A 25,513-nucleotide genomic window follows, 5' to 3' on the forward strand; every position below is an offset into this window, starting at 1 on the left:
AGAGGTATGATGCAGAACCTGTGTCTAGAAAATTTGGCAAAGGATACAGTAAAAAGGAAGACTTTCAGAATTCCGTAAACAAAATTGAAACTGAGAAAAATCCTAGCAACAATAGCAGCAGAAATAACAAACCTGAAAAACCAATCATTTCAGCTGATGTGGCGCTTCAAGAAAATTCAGTTCCAACCAACTATTTGAAATCTTCCAGTATAGTTTCTAATGAGTCTGAAACCAACCAAGTTCCGGAAAAACAGCCAGCACTTATAGAAGTTACAGAAAAATCATTTGTTCCAATTAGAAATGAAAAAAGTGCAATTAGTATAAGGTTAAAAACCCCACAAGATGAGGTACTTGATAAAAATGTTAATTTGCCAGAAGAGAGACCACAGTTCAAGACTCTTGAAATGTGTCCAGATGATCAAAATGAGTACAGAGATGAAGAAAACAAGGAAATAAATGAAAAGGCTCCAAAAATGCTTCTTACCAAACAAAGTGCATTTGATGCTGGTTCACCTGTACTTTCTAATATATCTGGGCAAGAAAATGAGAAACTTTCCGAAAACGAATCTCTTGCAGGAAAAGATGAAGTATTTGGTTCAAGGGAGGTAGTTAATGAAAATGTTAAAAAAACGGTTATTCCGCGCAAAAGGGACTTTAGCGACTTTGATGGAAAATTACAAAATCTGCACAATGAATCGTTAAATACGGTAGACTCACAAAGTGAAAATGTAACTGAACCGGAGTATATGGACATAAATGAATCCGACCCAAATTTTAGCAAAGTCTTAGCAGGTTCTTTAGGAAATAGCAGCAAAAATGTCCAAAGTTCTGGCAGCATTAAGAGCCACCAGCCTATAATAATCAATATTTCATCCAAAAATACAGAGGTTGTTAATGAAAATGTATCCAAACCTCAGCGCGTCAGTCCTACACAAACAAATTCAATCAGGCAGACTCCTGATGATGTCCCAACTGCACCTGTTCATTTGGACCGTCATGTTGATAAAAGTGGTAGTAAAATCGCCAATATAACTTCTCAAAAACCTACATCTGAACTTAAGGCTTCCTTATGCAGAGCAACAGAAGTTAATAACTTATCATCTGAACCAAATGCTTATGAGAATGCTCCTCAACCAGAAGAGCTCACTAAACAAGAGATTACAGAAAGAGTTGAGAACCCAGTTGTTCTACCCAAAACTCGTTTTAATGATTTTGATGAGAAACTAAAACAACTTTATGAGGAGCAGCAAAATTCCCAGCCTAATCTTGAGGAGGCTGCAGACAGTGATAATGTTGCTGAGGATAATGAGCACATAAAGAATAAAGTCAATGTTTATTTGCATTCTATTGAACCAAAGAAAACATTCCTTAAATCCACTACAGTAAAACTTAAGTCTTCCCAGACAGTATCAGCTGATCCAGAGACCCTGTCTGATAAAAGTACTCCTCCTTCTCGAGATTCAGATGTTTTGCTTCAGGAAGTAGATGAAACAGTTGAAAAAACTGTAGCACCAAAAAGAGTATCAACTGCTAAAAGCCTAGAAGACTTTCAAAAAGAGTTCCTAAACGTAGACGAAGGGGGATTGGTAGGAAATGTCCCTTCTAGTAATGTTGCTCTTAACGAGTCCCATTCCAAGCGGCGTGATCAAGCCTTGAGAGGGAATAGTGAAGACTCCGTGCCAGAGGGAACTGAACGAAATGAAGATGCAGAAGAAGCTCAAGAAACAAGAGGAACCTTCATGCCTGATAGACAAAGCACACCAGTGAAAGATAAAAACGGCTCCTTACAGAAGAGTACACTGGAACTCTATCTGGAAGCGCCGCATCGAAGAGAGATATCGAAAAGCATAAATTTTGACATTTCTGGATATGTTACTTCGGATGGCAACAAACGTAGGTTTAATGTCTTGTCGTCTTTGTAGTATAATCAGTTGGTGTAGTGTTTCATTGTTTGCTAGTTGTAACTTTTGCAGTTTTTGTGTAGGATTGATTAATATTTTTGTGTTCGTCCTATAAAAAATTCACTGGTTTGTACATCTCCTCTAGCAACTATTACCTTTAAGAACATGGTCACTAAGCCGATGTTAGCTGTGTGTTACCCAGGGAAAGTCAGTATAAAGCACACTTAAACAATGCTGGCCATGGCTACATTATTAAATGTACAGACATTATTGTTCCACTTATGAAAGTTGCTGGTCTATGGCCAATGTGACATGAAAGAAAAATAATGTAAAAATTTGTTTTAAATTGCCTACGGAAGCTATAATCCTAATCTTTCGAAGTTGCTAGAGGGCATGAATGAACACGTGAAGGAAGTTCTCCAATTTGTCGCCACCTTCTTTATTTCAGAACTCTCTCATGATAAGAGTATATTGGATATTTTTGTTTTTGGACAGTGCTCACCCATTTTATTTTATGACAGGTATGGATGATTCACACCCCGTTTTGAGTGCATTGAAAAGGAGCACAGCTAAAACACTTAACTCCAAAGCTGTGCAGGAAGTTTCCCCCACAAGTACAAGTGAGGATGTAGCATGTCTGCTGCTTCTTAAGGCCATACTAAACCAGCTAACATGCTCTATACCCACTACACTAACCGCTTTGTAGAAGTCCAGGTTTCTCATGGGGTTACCCTTCTGAGTCTCCTGACTCTACACTTTGTGATGCCACCAGAGATGTTGGCAATGAAAGTTTATCACACAATTGTATAGAAAAATAATGTATTATCTAGTATAGCCTTATAGCCAATGCCTCTGGTCACATCTGTGAAAACTTTAAACCTTGCATGTCAAAGTTCAAAATTTTACGTACAAACATTTTACATTTTCTCAATGACTTGCCAACATTGAAAATGAAATAGAATCTTAGAGTTTGTAGGGCTTCCAATATGGTAGCGGTGGCATTACAAATAGTGTCTCTATGGGCAAACTAGGAGCAAGTCCCCTGGATAAAATAAAAATGGGGACCCCAGCCTTGTCATGGTCCACTTATTTTACCCTTCCTGCTATTCCGTACCCATTCTTCTGTTGGACAGGAAGACTAAGGTTATTACCCTCTAGTTCTTTGTCTGTAAAAACACATATATAAAAAGACCGATTTTTCAAAATGAGTCTAGTCACAAGGAATTGTTTTAGAGAGAATCTACGCTGCAGTCTGCACACATGACTGCTTTTACTGTGTTATTTACCCTTGTACAACAATTTTATTTAATGCTGTCACTTGTCTACAATGCAATATTTAAGCAATGTAAACAGAAATAAAGGGATTTGTACTGTATCATAAGGCGCAAAATCCTTAAAGATGGACTTGACTCATTTTGGAATAACGCTCCTCCATAATTTCTAAAGACCCTTTTTACATGTTTTTCCTTCTACAATGTTTATAATTGAACCTTTTTCGCATTCTCCTTTCCATACTAGATTTGTTGCACGATAATCCATAACCATGGGGTCCTACAAATTGACACTTAAATACAAAACTCCCCGTTCTATACAGTTGAGTTTTTGGTTGGCTTCTTGTCCAAGAAGTTTACAGAGAACGGCATTTGTTGAGAAAATGTCTAATAACTTTTTTTGAATTGCATGGCTAATATTTCTTGAAATGCTAACATTTTTGTTCCTGTTTCATTTATTTTTTTTTCATGTAAGAGTTAAGAGGTGTAATGTATAACCACTTGTGCTTTATACACAAAAACTTTGATTTAGTTGAGGATCGGGGCACAAGATGTTGCAAAATTCCCAGCCTTAAATATATTTAAAGGGAACCTGATGATAGACCTATTAAAATAAGGACATAGGTTATTAGACCAAATAGTTGTGGTGGGTATTTCCTGGTTCTGTGGAGTCACATGATCCATCTCAGACGAGAATCCTATGACTCAGTCAGTAGTTTGAGGGATCTTGTGAATCCACAAAGCCAGGAAGTCCTTTCTTTCAGTCATACCCTCCTCAAATCTGTCATATCTAGGATCTTTAATAGATACAATTAAACTTGCATAAGTCTATTATGTTGTCACACTGATGCTCTGATTTAAAGACGTCTTTAATGGTCTTAGGCTTTCTTCTAATGTTCTCTGCATTTTCATGAGCTTGTGTTCATCTGCATGTAACTGATACTGAAGGCTTGATTGCAACAAGGACAATAGTACTCAACAGAAAACTTAGATGTGATGTATCCTTAGTCCATTCTTCACTACCGAGATCTGATGGAAGGTAGTGGTAGTCTTAAAAATTCATGACCTTGCCCCAGTCATTTTCAACTCCATCTATAGTAAAATCATCATGAGTGGACAGGTCACTGCCTTCCGCCTGAAATATGTGCTCTCCGTTATCTATAGTTGTCTCTGATCTCTCACTTGTCTCCATTCCCCTTCTCTTTTATATAATACTGCTCCGTCACGTTCAGTTGCATCCTCATAACCAATATTTGGAGTGAGCACACAAAATTAGGGCATTCCCCTCCTGGAATACTTTGCGCAGCAGGAAAGATCTTGGTCTCTCACTTGTCTCCATTCCTCCCCTTCCATCCCAACGAAGACCCTGTCATATAATTACATTAGTGGATGCATCATCTCTTATAGAATAGACACACTCTTCTGCTATCCTCATTTCCATCATCTTATTGGCTACGGCTTATTTTGCCCACTCTGATGCCATTCTTTTTTTATGCAATCCTTTTTCTCATAAAAATCCCCCTATGTGAACACGGGTCACTGTCTCCCACATGATCAGCACCCTCTTTCCTGCTGCTGTGATCACTGCCATTATTTATGTAGCTAGAGTGTTATCTGCATAATCAAGTTCAACAGATCAGAACACTCTTCTCTTGCTGCTGTGATCATTCCTATAATCTGATTGGATACAGAATGAACTTGCATACCCAACTGATTTCGAAAACTGTTACCGCATGCAGCTATACCCTCCTTAACATAACCAAGAGATTGACTTATCAGGTCACTGTCTTCCACAAAATCGGCTTCCTCTTCTCCCCTTACTCTTTCTATTATTTGTGTATTAGTGTTTTACCCTGGTCTCCTTCATGCAGACTTGTCATCTGCAACATAATCACATGAATGGATAGGTTGCTGTCTCCTACAAGGTCAACACACTCACCCCTTCTGCAAGAATGACTAAGTTGGATGTGTGAGACTAACATGTGTCAGAAACGCTCTTTTCTCCTTAGGGAGAGCAACTATATACTATAAACTAAGTGAGGAGACTCAAATGGCCACGCACGCTCCTCTGGGTAATATGCAAATAAGGGAGATGGAATAAATCCTCCACAGTGCCACCTATTGAAGGGCAGCATTCCTTCGAGTCAAAGTGGGACTTTTTATACAAGACTTGTATAAAAAGTCCCACTTTGACTCAAAGGAATGCTGCCTTTCAATAGGTGGCACTGTGGAGGATTTATTCCATCTCCCTTATTTGCAGACTAACATGTATCGCCACATATGGAATAATTTTACTGAGAATCAGTGAACTGCTCAAACAGCATTTCACACAAATTTCCTTGAGTGGGGGCATTCTGAAAATACTTCGTTGGCTGCAAGATAAATTGTTCTCACACCCCCCACACACTTTGTGCATTAAAGGGGGTGTCCTAAGAAAGACTTAACAACTACCCATAGATTTTATTTGTGTTGCTACAACAACTAAAATACCACCAAGGCATAAGCTAATGGCATACACAGCAATTGCTTAAAATATACTGAGAATTGAATGGAATTCTCACAGCCAGTACTAATCAAGCACCTGCAGTTCTCGGGCCCCATGTACTATTCACTCAATTCATCATAGTCTCCATATGCTGTATTAGGCATAGATGAGATAGACTGACTATACAATACAGAATAGCTGGAGGTGCAGACTGGGCATGCTGTGTAGAGGACGCTGGGGTATTAGTGTGCATACTAGGCAGGTGGTGGAGAGGGTATGCAGGGCAGAGATAGCAGCTGGATATTCTGAAAGGTGGGTGACTATTCGGCAAAGGCTTTTACAAGTTTATTAAATGAACGGACTAGGGGCAAAACCTGGGCAGGCTAGACATACTGTGCAGAGGCAACTGGTATGTTGGCTAGTATACTGAGAAGAGGATAGAGGGGAGTATACATGGCAGAACTAGCAGCTGGAGTATAGAATATCAAGGCAATTAAATGGCTGGGATAATTAAAAGGGTTTTTTCGGGCACAAAATGTAAATTCTGAAAATGCTGAAATCTAGGTGTGGCAACCTCTACCCTTTTTAATTGCTGCTCTGGACCCTCTTCTTCATCCTGTGAAGCTGCCAATCTGCCTCTGTGTTTACATGCATCACTTCCACAGTAAATACAACAGACTGTTACCTACAACCAGCGTGCATGGAGCTTGTTTTCTGGCAAGTGCTGTAGCTCCACCCACACGTCACAGGTCCTGCAACTTACAAGCACCAACCTTCTTTTCACTCAGAGGGCCAGAGAAAGCCTGCTGAAGCAGCAGAAAGGGCCTTCCGGCACTCTGAACTTCACATGAGCAATACAGCGCAATGCTTCTCCCCTGCCTCCTCTCAACTACCTGTCCTTCCATCATGCATTGCTCACAGGATGTTGGAGGCTATAGACAGTGGAGGAGATGGCAAATGTGGACAAGATGTCAGAAGTAGAGGAGATATTTTTCAGGCGGAGGGCCATATTCGATAGAAAATGAAGAAAGTAGCTGATTGGGTACGGAGAACCCATTACAAAATGATTTATTGTGATGTGCATTAGATTTTAAAATTTTTCTGTGCCCAGAATACCCCTTTAACTGATCAGCAGCTTTTAACTGGCTGGCTGAGTCTGGTCTGACTAGCCAGTGGGAGAACTGGGTCAAGGCAACTGAAATGTTGGTATGTAGGGCAGAGACAACTAATAGATTGAATGGGTTTTTCACGGTAGTCCTATACTAGGTTGGCTGGGCATACTAGTCAAGGTCAGCACTTAGGCTGGTTATGAATACCAGTCAGGACAGCAGCAAGACTGGGTATATAGGGCAGAGGAGGCTGCTGTAGAAGTCAATGTGACCAATTCGGCATTGAGGTTACATAGAGTGCACTGCACTTCATCCACATCATGTTCTCCATTTGGGAGTTAATGAACCATGAACACTAATGACTTGGTCTCTTATTTCTCTTCTGGCTGGACAAGGTAAGTGCCCGACCATCAGTCATCGCTAATACTGTAATGGAATCTTACTGTAAAACAGGCTACAGTAGACTTTCTGGTTTTGCTGTTGAGAAGCTTTTTTTCAGCCCTGGCTAATAAACTGTAATTTTCTTAAAAGCTCTACTAATGGTGAGGTTTCTGTGTTTGCTTTTTATGATGAGCTAATTCTAACCTTTTCCTTCTCTGTAATGGATCTGCTTTAATTATAGTTGCTTTGTACATTTTTCTTATTCTTTTGCTCTTCCCTGGACAGATCAAAACAAACTGAACAACCAAAAAGAAGTCCCGTTAGGTAAAGTAACACTGGGTGATCCTGTTAATATTGTGTATGATTGCTCTGCGCCCTCCTGCCTCCTTCTCTGTTTGATGAAAGTGTCTATTGTAAAAATCCCATTTACATTTATCATTGTGGAGCATTTATAAAGAGCGTCTCTCTGTGGATGACCTGTTCTGTGTTACACAGACAACCCATTGATTGGAATGTGCACTGCTTATTTTTCCCTGTGGTGGCGCTGCAGGGAAATCAAACGATCAGTACAAGGTTTCCCTACAGATTACAGCTGATCAATATAGATTACATACTACCGTAGTCCTAGAATCAAAATATCAAGTTGAGAGATGTCACAAATCCTAAGATCTTTGGAAGTCTGTGAGCTGGGACCATCCTCCATATATCTAGTTAATGTATATAGCTTGCAGGGACTGAAATGGCAACTTGGCCTTAACCCCTTGAGGAGCCACAGTCCACCCAACCAAATTACAATGTAGAATTTTAAGAAGGCGATACAATGGGGCCAAAACTTAGGGGTTTTTCAAGGCTAAAAATCTAACAATTTCTGGCCAGAGAATGGTCTAAAAATTAACCAGAAGGGAAAAAAACCCTACTCAAGCATTAAAGTATTCACCTGGTCCAGCACAGCCGCTCCGATCCCACAAGCTGTTGCAGCTGTCACGTGCCATTCATTGTTCACGTGACTGCTGTAGCCAATCATTGGCTTCAGGGGTCATGTGCTGTCAATGATAGTATCATCGCTGAAGCCAGTGAATCCCTGCAGTGGTCAAGTGAACCATGAAGGCACATGACAACCGACGCATCTTCTGGGAGCAGCAGGAACCAGTGGGCTATTTAACAAGTATTTTTAGATGGAGCTTACTCCAAGTAAGTGTATACACTTTTATAAAATCTATATAGCTTTGTGCATTGCAGGCAGAAGAATGACCCAAGCATAGTGTTTCATTGGAGCCCAGGACGTACAAGCTACCTCTCTGCCTCCCAATAATTTTCACAATGTCTGTTCCATGGTACTTTGTGGTGCAACTGAGCCCTAGCTGCACCTATAAAGGGTTGTACTACCAATAGAAATGATCCCCGACAGAATATGAATAAGTAGCTGATTTGTGGAGTCTGACCCCTGGTACCCCCAAAGATTACGAGACTGGAGATTCCCGAATGAATGGAGCATTGGTCAAGCATGCAGGCTGCTGCTACTACTATCATTTCAGTAGAATTGGTGAAGCAAGCTGAATGCTTGAAATTGGCTATATCCAGTAGTCTTAATGAATTAAATGGTGCGGTGATGTGCATGGATGACCATTGCTCCATTCAAGCAAGGACAATCAAGATCACTGTTCTTATAAGTGGGTGTCCCTGTAGTTGGACCCTGCTGATCGGCTATTTTTTTTCCCCTATCCAGTAGGTAGAAAGATAATTTCTATTGCTGGGACAACCCTTTTAATACACGTGCCCGACACAGAGCCATTGGAAGCAATGATGTTTCTAGACCATTTTTGTCCGAAATTTGAAGTGGTTCTGATTCTTTGCCTATGGGCGGGGCTCAGTGTTGTTCATAGTGTTTCTACTGGCTCACAGACCCAATAACTAAATGCAAGAAAATGTCCAACATGAACACCTATTCACTTCCGTTATTCGTATCTGAATGAGCGTTCTTATAAGGAGTTCTCAGTAAGCATTTTGGATGAAGCCCGTGATATGTCAGACAAGTCAAAGAATAACATTTTGTGACTTTTTCTTTTAGCTCCTACAGAGAACTCCTTCCCAGAAAATGCAGAGAAATTCAAGCAGATGAGTCAGTCTGTGCCAAGTTTCCTTCAAGACGATGTAAGTGCTGGGTTCTTTACATTTAACAATGGCATTTTTGTAGCCTTAGAATCTAATTAATCAGATCTGTCTAGATATTAAACTACATTTAAAGATTGTCTTCACAGTATATTATGTATAGTATGCAGAGAGATAGAAGGATGCTAAAACCAAATATTCCAAGGTCAGCTCCAGGAATTCTGCTAATCTAGAAAACATTTCACTAGTTTGGTTCCAATGATTATGCCATTGATCTGGCCATGCGAGGCTATTAGGGCGAGTTCACAGAGTGCAGATTTGTTGAGGATTGTTGGTACAGATTTCATTCTGAAAGTACCGGTATATTCTAACCAAAGCGACCCTCCGGTGTTAGGACAAAATTCTATCCCAGGACGGGAGGGAGTAAGGAAGTGCCAAATGTGACGAAAATTTTGGGAAGAACAGGCGCCACCTGAGGCAATGATAGAATTACTTAAGGGAAATTTTGCCCAACTTCTCTGTTTATTGTATAACTAGCACATATGTGTTTTCAAGGTTATTAAGGCTCTTCCTAAGTATTTGCTGGGTACATGACACCAGAACCCTTCTCCCCACTCCCGATGCATGTCCTAGAGAGAGTAAGGGGTATATTACCTGTGGTCGTTGTTCTGTTACTCCTCCAATCCGCCAGTTTCCAGGCCCTATTAAAAGCTGTTAAAGAAGGCTGCAGAAATTTTCTAACTAGCTAATTAGCAGTGTGCACCGCTCTTTGATTGACCAGTGCTAATCACATGAGCAACTCTGGCGAATCAGAGAGCAGGTAGAATACACTGGTAGTCTAGCACTAACAATGCACTGTGTAGGATTAGGTAGTCTGAAGATTGCATTAGACATCGTGGATGTCCAGGAACAAGACTTGGAACCAGCAGATTGGAGTGACAGCAAATAAGAACTATAGGAAATATACCTCCTTACACCCCTGGTCTTGTTAGAAATTTTTTCCCCAAACCAGAAGGGTCCTTTAAAGTACCATACATGTAGTTGAGGTTTTCAAAATCTCATTCACATATAGCAGGGGGATTTTGGGGTATGCCCATTATCTTGCAGAAAGCTTGTGGCTTTTTGCTCTTTGCAGATATGAAATCCATATGCAACCAGCTCCACCATGTCTGAACTGCTTGAAATATGGCTCTGTTCTCTTTAATGTCAAGGCTTGCATTCTAAATTATTGCTAACTTGAGAACCACATCCAAATGTAACATGAAGTCTTAAGTCACATTACAAGGGTTGTCTTGGAATAGACGTCTCCTGTCCTTGCCGGTTGGCTGGCAAGAGGTGACCTGGCATGGTGCTTTTCATAGCAGTCAGAAGCCCTGCTGATTGGACCCTTGTGGTCTCTCCTTAAGATGTGCCAATAGACACATGGAAATATAGGTGTAGGAGGAAGATTCACAGGTTTGATTTGTTGTCTGTAACAATGGCTATACATTGGTCTTCATAACAGCTGTACACACAAAGCGATAGGAGGTTTTTATTCAAGACTATTTCAAAAGCTGCTCCATTTAAGATTCATGTATTGCCTATAAATGTTAGTAAAATCCTCAAATTTCCGTGACTGTGCCTTACCTCTGTGTGAGACTATTGCTAAAAATCTAAGATGGCCATATCTTTTGAATGATTGCAAGGTTGGTAGTGACTATTTCTCCCCATAAGGAAACCTTAAAGGAGCAGTTTTACTTTGATTTGCAATAAATATGGAGAAACCTATTATATATAAGAGGACCTGTCATAAGTGGCGGTGGTGGCAGCTCCTCTTCTCTATGCACACCCAGCCAGTGCTCCACTAATTCAGGCTCCCAGCACTTTGAATTTGTTAACTGGGAGATCTCCTCTGCTCACTGTCAATGGATGACCTCAATGGGCAAAGAAAACCTGAGGATACTCATTCACAGTGAGAGGAGAACGCCCACTTGACAAATTCAAAGTGCTGTAAACCAAACCTAACAGAGGTCGGTGCGGGAACCAGAGGGGGTACACAAAAATAAAGAGGTGCGATAGTCAGCAGATGCAAAGCTATACAGCCGGCCCCACTGATGAGAGGGATAACTCCTCAAGTTCTAGGAGATTTGTCTTTCATGATGATATCCTCCATTTTAGTGATTGTCTATTATCAATTTATATGATCATCAAGCCAATCTGATTGTCTTTGTAACTTTACATGCCACCTCTCTTCCTGCTTGTACACGAGTTCATGTAGTCTCCTAACTGAATGAAGGGCTAACACCTGTTAAGAAAACCTTCATTGTTTGCATTTGCTTTACATATCTGTCTGTGCATGTACTGCATGTCTAGATCCCTTCAGGACACGGACGTTTACTTCTGTTCATTCCGGTTTTCTCCTCCCCTCTCACAGAATTAGAACTTTTTTTTCTTCTTCCATTTTTCAGTCAACATGACTGGTAAAAGGCATGGGCTTTTTGCAGGATGAGTTGCAGTTTATAATTGTAACGTTTAACCCCTTTGGGACCAAGGCCTTTGATGCCTAAATGTACACATCAAAATTTCATATTTTCATAACTAGGCAAGGCTCACACGGGTGGACCGGATTTCACATGTGGGAGGCCTGCAGCGGATTCCAGCTGTGAGCCTGGCTGGCGACCCTGTGTACCATTTTTTTTTTTTTTTGTACTGTGTATGACCACGGCGGCTTCCTTTTTTTTTTTCTTTTCTTTTTCCTTCTTTTAATGTTTGTACCTCCCATGCCGCTTATAGTACCAGGACAGGGCCAGTACCTTTTTTTTTAATTTTGTTTTTTTTTTAAGTAAAAAATGCATAGAAATAGTATAAAATTCAAATATTCTTCCTTTTTTTTCTCTTTCTAATTCTGTGTAATAAATGTAAAAAAAAACAACCAACCCCCCCCCCCCCCCCCCAATATGTGCACTCCAATTAACTTATTTGAATACCTGGGAACAATGGTCCCCATATCTTATTTTTCGGTATCTCCTGTCACTAGCCGGTAATTCGTATTGCTTTGCCCGCTATGTTTATCACTTTTCATTGCTGAGTTGATCCCTTTTATTGCAGTTGACCTAACAAAGTGCTGCCCCAATTTGTTTACTGGCAGAGCGCTATACAGTCTGATACATTTCTATACAGGAAAGCTTTAATCGTGAGAGAGGCCGGGGTCTCTAATAAGTTGGCCATTCAGTGTTTATACACTGCTTATCGGCCATCGTACCATAACCTGACTCTTTTGACCCATAACTGGAATACATGTTGCCATTAATGACACCAGGTAATAACGGGGGATTTTAATCTGAAAGCTTACTATCCATTCCAAAAGTAAGTATATACCATATCGGGGAACTGCTGTTGTCTTAGTGAGTAGACCTTTAGGTTATTTAGCCCACCATGTTCACCATTATAACCTGTCTTGTTTTTGACCCTGTCCAGTGACTGTTTAATGTGATGTCTTCTAGACTGATGGCAGAGAAACAGACTCCGCATCAGAAAGCAGTTTTCAGATTGGCAGACACAAGAAGAGCCCGAGCTCTCTAACCAATCTTAGCGGCTCGTCTGGCATGGCGTCAATGTCTTCTGTATGTAAAGCGTAACTCTGTGCTTCCACTAATCAATGTCTCTGTGCTTCTGTAATTGTATGCAATAATCTATTAATAATAATACAGGCATGTGGAGAAGCTTGTAGGAGAATTTACATTGAATGATGTCCAGATAACAGACTTATGATATTGTATTGTTATATTTGCTACATAATTGTCTTGCTATTAATACATTGATACAAGTTTATATTTAAACAGATTGTTGCATGGATTAGAAATATTACATCACGGATATCTCAAACTTCAAAGGGCCAATAAGACCATGTTTCTTATCCGCCAATGTGGCAAGGCTTACTGCTTCTGGTCCCCTGTTGATTTCAGAAGTCTGTCAGTGATCACTTCAGTAGTTTTATAAAACTTACTTTTGAAAGTATGCAACGCGGGCCTAGAGGAGTTCAATGCGACTCGTTAATATGCATATCTTCGCAATCTTCCCATCCTTCCTGCTGTTGATTAACAGATTTGCCGACATGCACAGTAACAGAGAGAGCATGAATATATGGTAAATCTTAATGAGCCACATCGGACGTCTCGCTGCCCACGCTGCACGCTTTCAAAGGTTTTATAAAACTAAATGAACTGATTTATAAAGTGACAGACTGCTTAAATCAGCTTGTCTGTCACTACACTGTGTGTGTGCAGCTAGGGAAACATTAGGGGCCTAACAAGTTTCCTTTAAGCTCCCTCTAGTGGTGGCTGCAACCAGTTAAACGGAACCTGTGAGCACCATAAACGAAGTTCTATAAGGCAGTTCCCAAGGAGTGCAGGGATATATGTCTTATACTTTCCAGGCTCCCTGTTCCCACGCTGTTGCCCATGGAAGTCGGCGCAGACAGTACTGTGGACTCCTCTCTGCCTGATGTGTGCATGCACTCCCATTGTTCTCTATGGAAGTGCATGTACACGGCCTGCAGAGAAGAGTCTGATGCAGTGTTTGTGTACTGACTTCCATGGGTGACTGTGAGAACAGGGAGTTGAGGAAGTACAAAATGCACATCCCTGCACTCCTATTGCTCCTAGGTGGTGACTGGTTCCCCTAACTCCTATGCTGGAGATTTGGAGCTCCAACTACTTGTAATAAAAATATATTTGGATATTAAGCAAGTGAAACTGTCTGACATGTCATAGGGAAGTTTTCTGTGTTGGAGCGCTACAGTCCAACTAAAGTCAATCTGAACTCTGTCACCTTATTGGAAACGTGGAAGATCTTTGATCTAAAAGTCAAAGGGGCGAGGCACTGATGCCCTGCTGTTTAAATACGTGTGGGATACAGATCACTGATTACCAGTGATTAAAACTTGACACCTCTCTCTGACCAGATGTAAACTCTTAAGCCCTGTGCTGGTGGAATCCTCTCACATAGAGAGGATGTAATCAGTATGTCATATGGCTAAGTGACACTATTCTTCAGTATATAATGCCTGATTGTTAAATGTTCATGTCTGCAGGTAAGTGGAAGTGTCATGAGTGTGTACAGCGGTGATTTTGGCAATGTGGACATTAAAGGCAGCATAGAATTTGCCATGGACTATGTGGAGCAGCTGAAGGAATTCCATATCTTTATTTACCAATGCAAAGACCTGGCGGCAGCAGATGTCAAGAGGCAACGCTCCGACCCGTGAGTGCAACACTTAATACTGTTTTGTAGTCCAGCCATGTATAAAAAACTGAAGAAACATTCACTTTTTACAGAATAGCTGTGGCAATGGGCTCCACCAACTGGGAGACTTAATTGTTGGCCTATAATAAAAAAAACAGTGGGGCATATGTATTTATGCCTGTATTTCTCATCTCTGTTGCACAAAAGTTGCAGCTTAGGTGCAAAAACCAAAATGCAACTTTTTAAAAATTGTTTTTCTTTTTTTTTGGGGGGGGGGGGGGGTTACTCCGATCATCTCTACTTTAAAAAAAAATTGGGTTGGCCCTAGCATTTGGGGCAATGGCCATGCACAGCCAAGCGGATTTACTATAATTTCTAGTAGAAAATGTCATAAATTATTGCTGAAACCTGCTGGTTTGTCTGATGCTCGGAGATGCCACTAGATGCAACAAATGTGTTGAAAGGCCAACGCCTCTGAATATATTTGTTGCATTTAAACAGGTGCAAAGTTCTCTAAGGGCCGTTTTACACTGAACAAGACGATTAGAATTTTTCAGTATAAACGCTGTGAGCGAATTAGCAACAAATAATAAGCATTAATTTGCTTATTGTTGTTCATTCAGTTTAGGCAGGTATAAAAATCAAAAGGCGACCGTCCCGTGTCAACAGGCTCATCTATGACTGCCTGTTTACTGTGAATCTAGGCGGGTGGCCCAGAAGTGATCTTCAGCCTGCTCCACCTCCATTCGCTGAATGATTAGAATTATCGCTCCTTTGTGGAAGCCCAGGAACAATGATTGCAACGACTGCCAGGTGCTTAAGCGCCCGACAATCTGCTTGCCTGAAAGGACCCTATGTAACCAGGGAGGGGTGTATCTATAGGGGATGCGGTGTATCTATAGGGGGCCTGTAAGGCCTATCTTCTCCATGTAGTGAGCCTAGTAGTATAATTAAAGCATTATAGTTGGGGGACCCGGCTTGCAGCTCCTGTGAGACCATTAATTTGTGGGGCGCATTGGAGCTTACAAGAGTGTCTTTTCTTATTTCTATTAATTTTACTAGCTGGCAAGACTGTATAAAGCTGACTGCTGATGTAGGTAATACTGTATATAAGAGGGAAGCCGTAACATGTTTACTTTCTCTTGCAGGTATGTGAAGGCTTATTTGCTTCCAGAGAAAGCAAAGATGGGGAAAAGAAAAACCGCAGTGAAGAAAAAAACGCTGTGTCCTGTGTACAATGAAATCCTCAGGGTAAGAAACCATCAGTGGCTGTAAAAGAACATGTTTGGTTTTGTTTTCCATGCTGGTGGACATCCATGGCAGCTATTTGCCGTTGCACGTGTCTAACACTTCGTTCGTGTCTGAAGTATTTATGTTGGAGTAAGAACCTGATCAGCTGTAGGGTTGGCTCTGTAGCTAGATGGTTCTTCCGGAGGATGGCAGCGGTGCCATCCTTGTATTGGGTACAGGAACTCTACATCCATGGTTGCCAGTATTGCGCCCTCTCATTATGTAAATGCTGTGCTTTTCCTCTCATTTGTCATCCTGCCATTGTGTTGTGTGTAAATGTTTTCCTAGTTATAATCTGAGAGATACAAGAGTATTTACTGTTACAAGGAGAGTTCTCGCTAACACGGTACCATGCTATTTTTTGCTGGTTTATACAAAATGTGTAGCTAAGCTTCTTCAACCAGGGCAAGGCTTCAGTTTGTTGCCCTGTGCCATCAGTCTAGATATTTTGCGCAAAGCAGACCGGTTGCCACCCATCAGCCTGGGCACATATCCCGCCAGCCCAACCCTAGTGATATCCCAGGGTTCAGTAGATGTAATAGTGCCATCGTGCCAGGATGTCTTTCCAGCAATATATCTGATTTTTTTTTTTTTGTTTAGTACAAGATCCCAAAACAATTTCTTCAGAGTCAGACATTGAACTTATCTGTGTGGCACCATGATGCCCTTGGTCGGAACAGTTTCCTGGGTGAAGTCAATCAGAATTTGGTGACATGGGATTGGAACAATACACATAGGAACTGGTACCAACTTGAGGCACGGGTAAGGGTCTGTATGTACTCGTCTTTAATCATAGTGAATAGTTTTTCTATAAATATTCAATTTGCACTAGAATATACAATTCCTTTAGCTGACAGGATTTTCTGCATAAACTGATGCCATCCAGCATACATGAAAAGTGTGTATTTTAAACCCCTTGATGATGGCCCTAATGCCTAACTAATTTTTCAGTTGTTTTCGTTGTCCCATTACTAGAGCCATAACCTAATGTTTCCATTGACCAAGCCATTTAAGGGCTTACGTTTTGTGGGACAAGTTGTATTTTGTAATGGCATCATTTTGGACTCTTATAATGTATTCTATAACCTTTATTTATATTTTGAGGGGTGGGTTGGGAAAAACCTTTTTGCAGGAAGAGTCTTATTTTTTACTGATACTATTTAGTGAACCATACAACCTTTTTTGTGTGTGTGTGTGTATATATGTACGTGAGCAGGAGCTTAGGCATACATTTCTGCTGCCTTAACACTCTGCGCCACACGAGGTGCCCATACAATATACAGACAGGCCCATGAATGCCTGGAGAAAAGACTTTAACAGATCTCTTGCTTATAGTAGAAGTATATATTGCATACATGATTTGTTGTACATTGCCGCTGCTTGTTTTGTGCATGACTGTGTGCCTTGCCTTTTCTAGACTCCGGCATCTGGAGTTGGGTTGGAGAACAGAGGAGAGATAAAACTGGCACTGAAGTATATGCCAGTGTCAGCCCCTGGTATGTACTACTGTTATGTATTACTGTTAACACCATTTATTTCAATGCTGCTTTGTGACAGATACTAATATTTTTGTCCCAAATCCAGAGGTTGGTAGAAAAGTGAACACAACTGGAGAAGTGCACATCTGGATCAAGGAGTGTATCCAGCTGCCGATGCTTCGCGAAAACAAGATCAACTCCTTTGTTAAATGGTAATTCCGCTTCTCCTCTATTCCATGTCTGATGTCGGCGCTCAGTAATAAATATGTGCGGCTCTCTGACTGTTGACGAACCGCTGAGTTGTAGTTCTGTGAGAGCTGGAGTCACCTATTGGTGAACACTGACTTTTCTCCTCCCCACTTTCAAAAATCGTAGCCTTTTCTAATTTTTCCATTGACATAGCCGTATTGGGCTGTGTTTTTGTGGCACAAGTTGCATTTTTCAATGGTTCTGTAATGATTTATTTACTCCATATAATGCACTAAAAAACTTAAAGGGGTTGTAAAACTATTGATGGCCTATCCCTAGGATAGGCAATCAATATTGGATTGGCAGGGGTCTGCAACCAAGGAACCCTTCCGATCAGCTGTTTGCTGCGCCAGTGTGCTTGTGCACAGAACTGGTTTCTGCAGGAAGCAGGCAGGTCTATTCTCACTGCAGTGGCAAGGCTTGGTATTACAGGCAAAGTTTCCATTGAAGTAAATGGCCTGCAATACCAAGCCTGGCCACTGCATTGTCGGATTTCACCAGAAATCAACTCTGTGCATGCGCACACCAGCCCAGTGAACAGCCTCCCCCCAGACTCCCAGGGGCAGAACCCCGCTGATCTACTAAAGATGGCCGTTTCTAAGGATGTGCCATCAGTAGTTTACAACGGCATGACCTCATTTTATGATTTCAAAATGGGGTGAAATGGAAAAATGCAATTACGCCACTTTTGAGGGCTTTGTTTTTACATGTTTTAAACTACATGTTAACTTTATTCTGTGCGTCAGTACTATTACGGAGATACCAAATATATGTAGTGGTTCTACTTATACATTTTTTTTTTTCTTTCAATTATGTTTTTAACCCCTTCTGGCAACCATATGGTTTTTTTTTTGTTTTTATATTTTCCAGTCAATGGGACTGCGTAAAGGTTTGTGAATTTTTGACTGCTTTTTGTTAAATTTTATCTTGGAAACAAGGTGACTAAATTCCTTCAGTTTCTATATTCTGTCTAATTTTTTTTCTGACAACATTCATTCATCATGTTGCAGATGTGGTGTTTTAGTCTGACCTTTATGTATGTGTGTGGTTTTTTTGTTTTTTTTTTATTTTAAAATTGGCAAAAGGTTTTATACTTAATGTTTTTATAGTGAACTATTTCACTACTTCTACTTTTTTTTTTAAGTACTTCCAATATTGCAGTGTCTTATATTTTTGGAGGGATTTTACTAAGCCCAGCCACAGTAAAGGCCTATTGGGCACAAATGTAGAACAGTATTGGAGAGGCTTCACCAGCCCCTTCCCTTTGTCAGGATATTTAAATACTATTGAAGAAATTGGCAGTGGTGTTTTAAAATTTAACGGCTGCGATTTAAGTCCTTTCCAATGGCTGCCACTGTGGCCAGGAGTCAACTGTCAAGGACAACCAGCACCCACTGGGTATAGTATAGGCTTGGTTCCCAAGCGCGCTCCATACAAACCCTGCGCACATCCCTTGGACATGTATAGATGGATGGATAACTTTTCAGTGCAGATTTGGCAGGAGATATGCAAAATTTCTTGTGGATTTCGTCTTGCGTTATTGCAAGGGGTGAAATCTGTAGTGACAACCTGCATTTTTTTTTTTTTTTAAGGCACAGGAATACTCATGCTATGGATTAAGGAATCTGTAACCTGCTTTGATTTAATGCAGATTTTTTTTCCACTATGTGAGGATTTGAACCCCCCCCCCCCCCATCCACTCGTATTGTACTGTAAATTGCTGCGGTTTGCATTGTGAAAAAAATACTAGTATATACAGTCTGTTTCAGAGTAATCTCCCATGTATGTAACCCTGATTTAAATGCTTTTATTATCTTATGCTTGTAGTACAATACTGCCAGACACAAGCAGGAAAAGTCGCCAAAAAACACGAACTGTGGACAAAACGCCAAACCCCATTTTTAACCACACAATGGTTTATGATGGGTTCAAGGAAGACGACTTGAAAGAAGCATGTGTGGAGCTGACAGTATGGGACCATAATAAGCTGACTAATCACTTCTTGGGTGGCTTAAGAATTGGTCTCGGAACAGGTAAGGCCAAGAACACCAGGCTAATGTTATACGCCATTATACTAGTACACTGGCAGAGTAGTACTGCACCCAATGCGCAGCCCCCTGAACTCCGGATCAGATGCTATTGGAAAGTGAAAGCTATATTTTAAACAACTGCTTGACTGAGATGGTTTACTTTTACAATGCTTGATAGGGGGCTTGGATATTTACCACTTTTTGGTCACAAAACATATGCCTGACTGCATCATAAACACTTACACCCATGGACCGTCAACTGTGTAGAACCAACATTCATATTTCACTGCAGGGCCAGATCAGCATCTGTATATACTGTTGTACAAACATATGGTGAGGGGTCTGTTTTTGTGATTTTTTTTTTTTGGAAGGTCATAAAAATCAGAATACAGGTGAAAGCTACGAATGCGATGCTACAATATACTGTATATGATGTACAAAGTCTCAATTGCCGCATACAGTTTGAGGGGCGCTATCAAAAGGGCATAAATAATAGCATACAGTGCCCAAATAATAATGCTATTCAAGGCACAAAAGAATGCTACTACCGAAATAATAGAACCAAGACTGCCTGTCCACGGGCAATGATCCGCTTCCGATAAATCGCCCGCAGATCACGCTATAAAAAGCTTTCCATAGGCTAAGCTATTCTCCGCTCGCAGGATTGAAATCGTGGCATGCTGCGATTTGCCGCGATTCTCCGTGGTGAGCTTATCTATTAGATAGGCTCATCGGAGACCTGACAGTGCTCCTCCCTAGCGGAATATCGCTAGCGATATTCCTTCACAGCCGTGGATAGGCAGCCTAACAGTAGCTAAATAATAATGCTATATAGTGCCCTAATACCGCTACAGGTTGTATAACAATACTATTTACTATCTAGATAACGGGGCTGAAGTCCAAGGTTTTTAAAGAGTGTTTTATAACAAAGGCAATACCTTATGCTGGCTGCGATTCAGCATTATTTGCAGCTTGCTATACATTGAAAATGCACAGGAATATTAGATGTTGGCCACTGAAATAAATGGCTGACCAAATATTAGAAGGACAGTGTGGCTCCCACTTGGGACCTGACTAAAATTGCCTAAAGGGATTTTCCAAGCAAATACCCATGATTAACCTATCCTCAGGATAGGTCATCAGTAGTTTGGCTGGGGTCCACCACTCACAACCCTGACTTATCAGCTGATCAGGCAACTGCTGTCAGCTCCACAACACACAGGGGTACTGAGTGGAAGCAGTTGGCTCCGACTCCCATGTAGTGGTCAAATTGCATCTCGCTGCTCGCACTGATTTTGTTGGGAACTGTGCCTGCAGTTACCAGTACCAGCCACTATAAGGGTCAGAGCTAACTGCTTCCACTCCGACCCCCTGTGTGTTGTGGCACTCCCCACTGCCGCCCATACGTGCCGCCGATTGGTGGTGAGCACTGGTGGAAACTGCTGCTGCTTCCTTGCCTCCACAAATCTGCTTCTTCCCTTCCTCCTGCCAAACAAGCACCGCTGTGACACGGAGCTTCGGTGTTTCAGACCTCTGCTACTCCTGCTCTGTTGCCCGACACTATTCCCTGCAGTGTCCTTAGGTGAGTTAAAAAATATTTTTTCCCTATTTTCCCCCTCTAAAACGGGGGTGCGTCTTATAAAGCGAGAAATACAGTATATATACACGTCTTAATATGTCATAAGGAAAGAGGTTTTTAATGCGACAACTTCTTTAAGCCAGGCATCCAAAAACGTCTAGTTCACGAGCATCTCCTCTTTTGCCCACCCAATAAACTTGTCCCATCCAGTGAAGTTAAACAATCATGTTGTAGGACCCTCCTGTTTTGCTAAAGCAAAAAAAAACATAATAACCTTGTCACTAACAAATGACTGTGTTATTTCCTCTCAGGAAAGAGCTATGGAACAAATGTAGACTGGATGGACTCTAATCATGAGGAATCAATAATGTGGGAAAAAATGATTGCCGCCCCTAACACCTGGATTGAAGGGTTGCTGTCATTACGCATGTTTAAGATGGCCAAGCTAAATAAATGAAGAAATCCTGTATATCCTTCCGTAATATCCCGGCACTGTGATTTTCTTTCATTATTATAATACTTACTTTATTCCTCAGAACCTCCATAGATGGTCATTTGGTCACAGACTCTTTGTTCTTGACATGGTGGTCTTGCTTGAGCACCAGCATATTCCACAAGTGAACGGTTCTGTGTTCTGCAAACTCTTTGGCCATTATTTGAAATTATGGCACAGGTCTTAGGAGAACATGGCTCTAGAGACACAAAGAATAATCAATTAGCATTGAAATTCCACTTTACCTTATCTTGTGATGTAAATTTCAAGTTTAAATCCTTCTATCGAATTGCCAAAAGTAAGCGTACAACACTGCAAAAATTTCTGTGGGATGGACTCTCCTACATATTGCTTCACTGGCCCCTCTATTGATTTATGTGAACCTGCACTTGGACATTGAAGGCAATATATCTGGAGGTGATCATTAATGGAGAAACCATGTTTGAGAGAGATCTAACGGGAGTCCTGGGTATGTTACTCTATGCAATGGCTGGACTGTTCTTGGAATCGTTAAGATGAAGAATCTTCCAGAAATGTCAACTCTCTATCATATATCCCCACATTGCTAAAAGACGGAGACTCCTTTTAATGGTCAACATTTGTATAGTATTTCTCTACACTTACGCTGCTATCATTAAATAGTTTATACTTCATTTCAGATGTATGACTATTGTCAACAACATTTCTGTCATATGGGGGGGGGGGGGACACATGAAAACCAAAGCGCTTTTTTTTTTCTTCTTCTATTTGTTTCTGTAAGTTTCTTACTTTTTACAAAAGGGGGCAAATGGTGTACAATATGATAAATATAGATCTCTATCAACTCTATAAATATATTTAATTTGTATTGCCTTGTGACTACATTGGTGTAACTGGGTAGGAACAGTTTACATATTCCAACTTTCACAATGGTATAAGATTTTTGTTTTTCTGTACCTTTAAATGTAAAACTTTAACTAAATATGTACTTGTGTTTATGGGTTTTGTATAAACTACGAAATGAAAGAGAAAAAAAATGTAATTTTAGAATATAAATGTATATATGTAATTATTTCAATAAAATGATTGAATTGCACACAATATATTTCTCGCTTTTTGTTTGAAAAAAATGGTATTTAGCTGATATATAAAAAAATAAACCTTTTATGTAGTGCTCATGTGTTAACCTCAAGGTATCATTGGAGGAAAACCTGTATATTGTCTTAGCTTACCCAACATATGATTACACTAGATGCACACTAGTTGTGATTGCAAGTTGTGCCCGAGAGACAGAGGTGTAACTTGCATTGCACGGCACCCAGACATGGCATGCAACATAAAACATCTGTACTTCAAACAAATGACTTAATGTGAAGGAGCACATGAGCCATGCCTGCAACATAAAACTGCACAAGGCCAAAATACGTGAGCCTGAGACAATCACTGGAGGACATGATGATGGGGGCTCAGACTCGCGTATTTTAGCCATGTAATGTGAGCAGAAACTCTGCAAAGTTCTATAATGCTTGGACAGATCCATGGCAAAAGAAGATCAGGCGCCAAGGGTCACGATGGCTGATACTGTCAGAGCTGATACTGGCATGGATATCGCACAACTGAAAGAAGCAGCGCAAAACCAAAAAACATGGCGGGAGCTCACCTTTTAGGATGAATGACTAAACAACAACAATATGCATAACTATTGTTTATCCCCTTAACGACCGCCTATACGTCTTTTGACAGCGGCCGTTAGGGGGCTTTATTCTGCAGCGCCATCAAAAGCTGGTGCTGCAATAGAAGACTGGCACGGGTTTCCATGTCAGGAAGGAGTGGGTATTCAGCTGTCAGATGACAGCCGGGCACTTCATTTTATAGCAGGGACCTCCAGTCCTTTAGATTCTTGCCATTTAACCCTTTACATGCCGCCATCAGTGCTACTGCATCATGTATAGGACTGACAGGGGGAGGGGGTTCCCTCTGTCACCCATCGGATCCCCGGCATCTGGAGGCTTGGATATTGTCTCCGAGTCTGCCAACTATGGTGCTTTCTAATGCACTGCCATACTAAAATATAGTAACTAGAAGAATGATAAAAGATGCTGAGAAGTCACCTAGTGGGACAAAAATAATATTTGTATAAAATACAGTAAAAAAATCTCAAATTATAATCTCAAAACCCCCTACCCCTTGACTACATAAAAAAATAAAATCACATATGTGGTATCGTTGCGTTCACAATGACCAATAGAAAAGAAGTTGGTACATTATTTAACCTGCACAGTGCATGCAGTGAAAAGAAAATACAAAAAAATGGCTAATTTTGCTTATTTCGTCTTACAAAAAACAATAGAAAGTGATCAAAACGTCACATGGATCAATAAATGGCACTATTAAAAAGTACAACTCGTCCCGCAAAAAAAACTCAGTCGACCAAAAAAGAAAAATATTAGGGGTCTTTGAATGCAGCAATGATTTATATATTTTCTCTTGAAAAGTGTGAAAGTTGCAAAAAAAACCAACCCTCTAAGTTTGGTATTGACATAATTGTACTGACCTGCAGAATTAATTTAATTAATATTTATACTGCATAGTGAACGCTGTTAAAAATGGTAATAACTCGCCAGAATTGCAGATTTTGTTAATCTTGCCTTTAGAAAAAAAAATGGAATAAAAAGCAATCAAGATGTTATGTTCCAAAAAACTGAATAAATGAAGACTAAAGTTCATCGCACAAAAAACAAGCCCTTATAGAGCTCCATGGATGAGGAGCCATATTGTAAAGTTATAGAATACATTTATATGCGCACAAAAATTACTTCATTAATACAACTTGTCCCGCCAAAAACACACCCTCATATGGCTATATCGACAGAAGAATTCAAAGGTTATGGCTACTGGAAAGCGACGATGAAGAAAACTGAAGCATTATTTGGTCATTAAGGTGCAAACTGGCTTCGTCACTAAGGGGTTAAACTAACCACATAACTGCAAGGTTCTTGACTCACCAAAAAAATGTGGGCACATCCACCTCAGATTTTTGTATGCAGTTCATATAAACTACAGTTGTGCAGTTTTATGCAGATATTAAGCATGCATGTGTGTGTTACCATAATTGTTGCAGCCGTTGCTTATTTGTACCTTCACAAAGTTATTTGTTTGATCTGCAAACTTTTTTTAGTTTTTTGTCCCATGTGCATTTGTGTAGGAGTGGCTGCCTACATGTGTCGCACACTACATTCTTCCATCTGACCCAGGTGGTTCAGTGATACTATAGAGCTGGGTACCCAACCATTAACTCTTTCCAATCGATTTTTTTTTTTTTTGGATTGAGGGTTTTCTAGAGTCTTGCGATTTCTGCTGTTATACAATGGCACCATCTGCTGGTAAAGCTAGTAACTACATGATGGGAATGCGTCTGAGCAGCCATCAGAATGGTGTAAGTATACACTGTCTGACATAGGAGCTGTACAGGCTTCAGTGATTATGCCGTAAGACGTTGGACAGAGAATTGGAAAGGGTTGAGGTTACCCTGGATGTGGTGGATGGGCCCACATAATTTGATCAAATTGTGCACTAAGAACCTTGCAATTTTTATGCTGCAAAGCCGGCTTTACAAAGGTGACACAATTGCATAATTTTTTACGTTCGTTTTAATTGCATAATATTTGTACGTTATGAGATGCACAAACCTTAACCCCATTTTTATGAATGGGGTTATACACATGAGCGATTTTTTAACTTCCCCCGCATTGCACCGTGATGCGGGAATCAAATCACGGCATGCCCTACCCTGTACGTGCTTTAACGTTGCATCGCCATTGTATTCAATGGGGCCGATGGCAGCATTGCACCATGTGCAAAGTGCACGCAGTGTGAGGTCTTCCATTAAAAACAATGGGAGAAACCAAGGTTCCTTGCATCCCCGAAGTGATGCGA

The 25,513-nt window shown here is 40.7% G+C and overlaps 1 protein-coding gene across 12 annotated transcripts in view; it reads left to right on the forward strand.

Moving 5' to 3' along the window:
• Positions 1-22,678, forward strand: part of SYTL2 (synaptotagmin like 2) — an 81,917-nt gene extending 59,239 nt beyond the window's left edge. For 5 of the 12 annotated variants that reach the window (XM_066587380.1, XM_066587373.1, XM_066587418.1 and 2 more), the window contains 11 exons: positions 2,423-2,521; positions 7,433-7,471; positions 9,216-9,298; positions 12,739-12,858; positions 14,328-14,497; positions 15,628-15,730; positions 16,370-16,531; positions 17,187-17,265; positions 17,354-17,459; positions 19,324-19,529; positions 21,417-22,678. In XM_066587380.1, the coding sequence (XP_066443477.1) occupies positions 2,423-2,521; positions 7,433-7,471; positions 9,216-9,298; positions 12,739-12,858; positions 14,328-14,497; positions 15,628-15,730; positions 16,370-16,531; positions 17,187-17,265; positions 17,354-17,459; positions 19,324-19,529; positions 21,417-21,562 (1,313 nt within the window). In that variant the 3' untranslated portion in view covers positions 21,563-22,678. Of the gene's footprint in view, positions 1-1,549; positions 1,894-2,422; positions 2,522-7,432; positions 7,472-9,215; positions 9,299-12,738; positions 12,859-14,327; positions 14,498-15,627; positions 15,731-16,369; positions 16,532-17,186; positions 17,266-17,353; positions 17,460-19,323; positions 19,530-21,416 lie in introns of those variants that run through there. The other 7 variants (XM_066587387.1, XM_066587425.1, XM_066587433.1 and 4 more) reach the window with 3 other exon arrangements.
• The last annotated feature ends 2,835 nt before the right edge of the window (positions 22,679-25,513 follow it).

The sequence above is a fragment of the Eleutherodactylus coqui genome, chromosome 1 (assembly GCF_035609145.1).
Source record: "Eleutherodactylus coqui strain aEleCoq1 chromosome 1, aEleCoq1.hap1, whole genome shotgun sequence".
Lineage (NCBI taxonomy): Eukaryota > Metazoa > Chordata > Amphibia > Anura > Eleutherodactylidae > Eleutherodactylus > Eleutherodactylus coqui.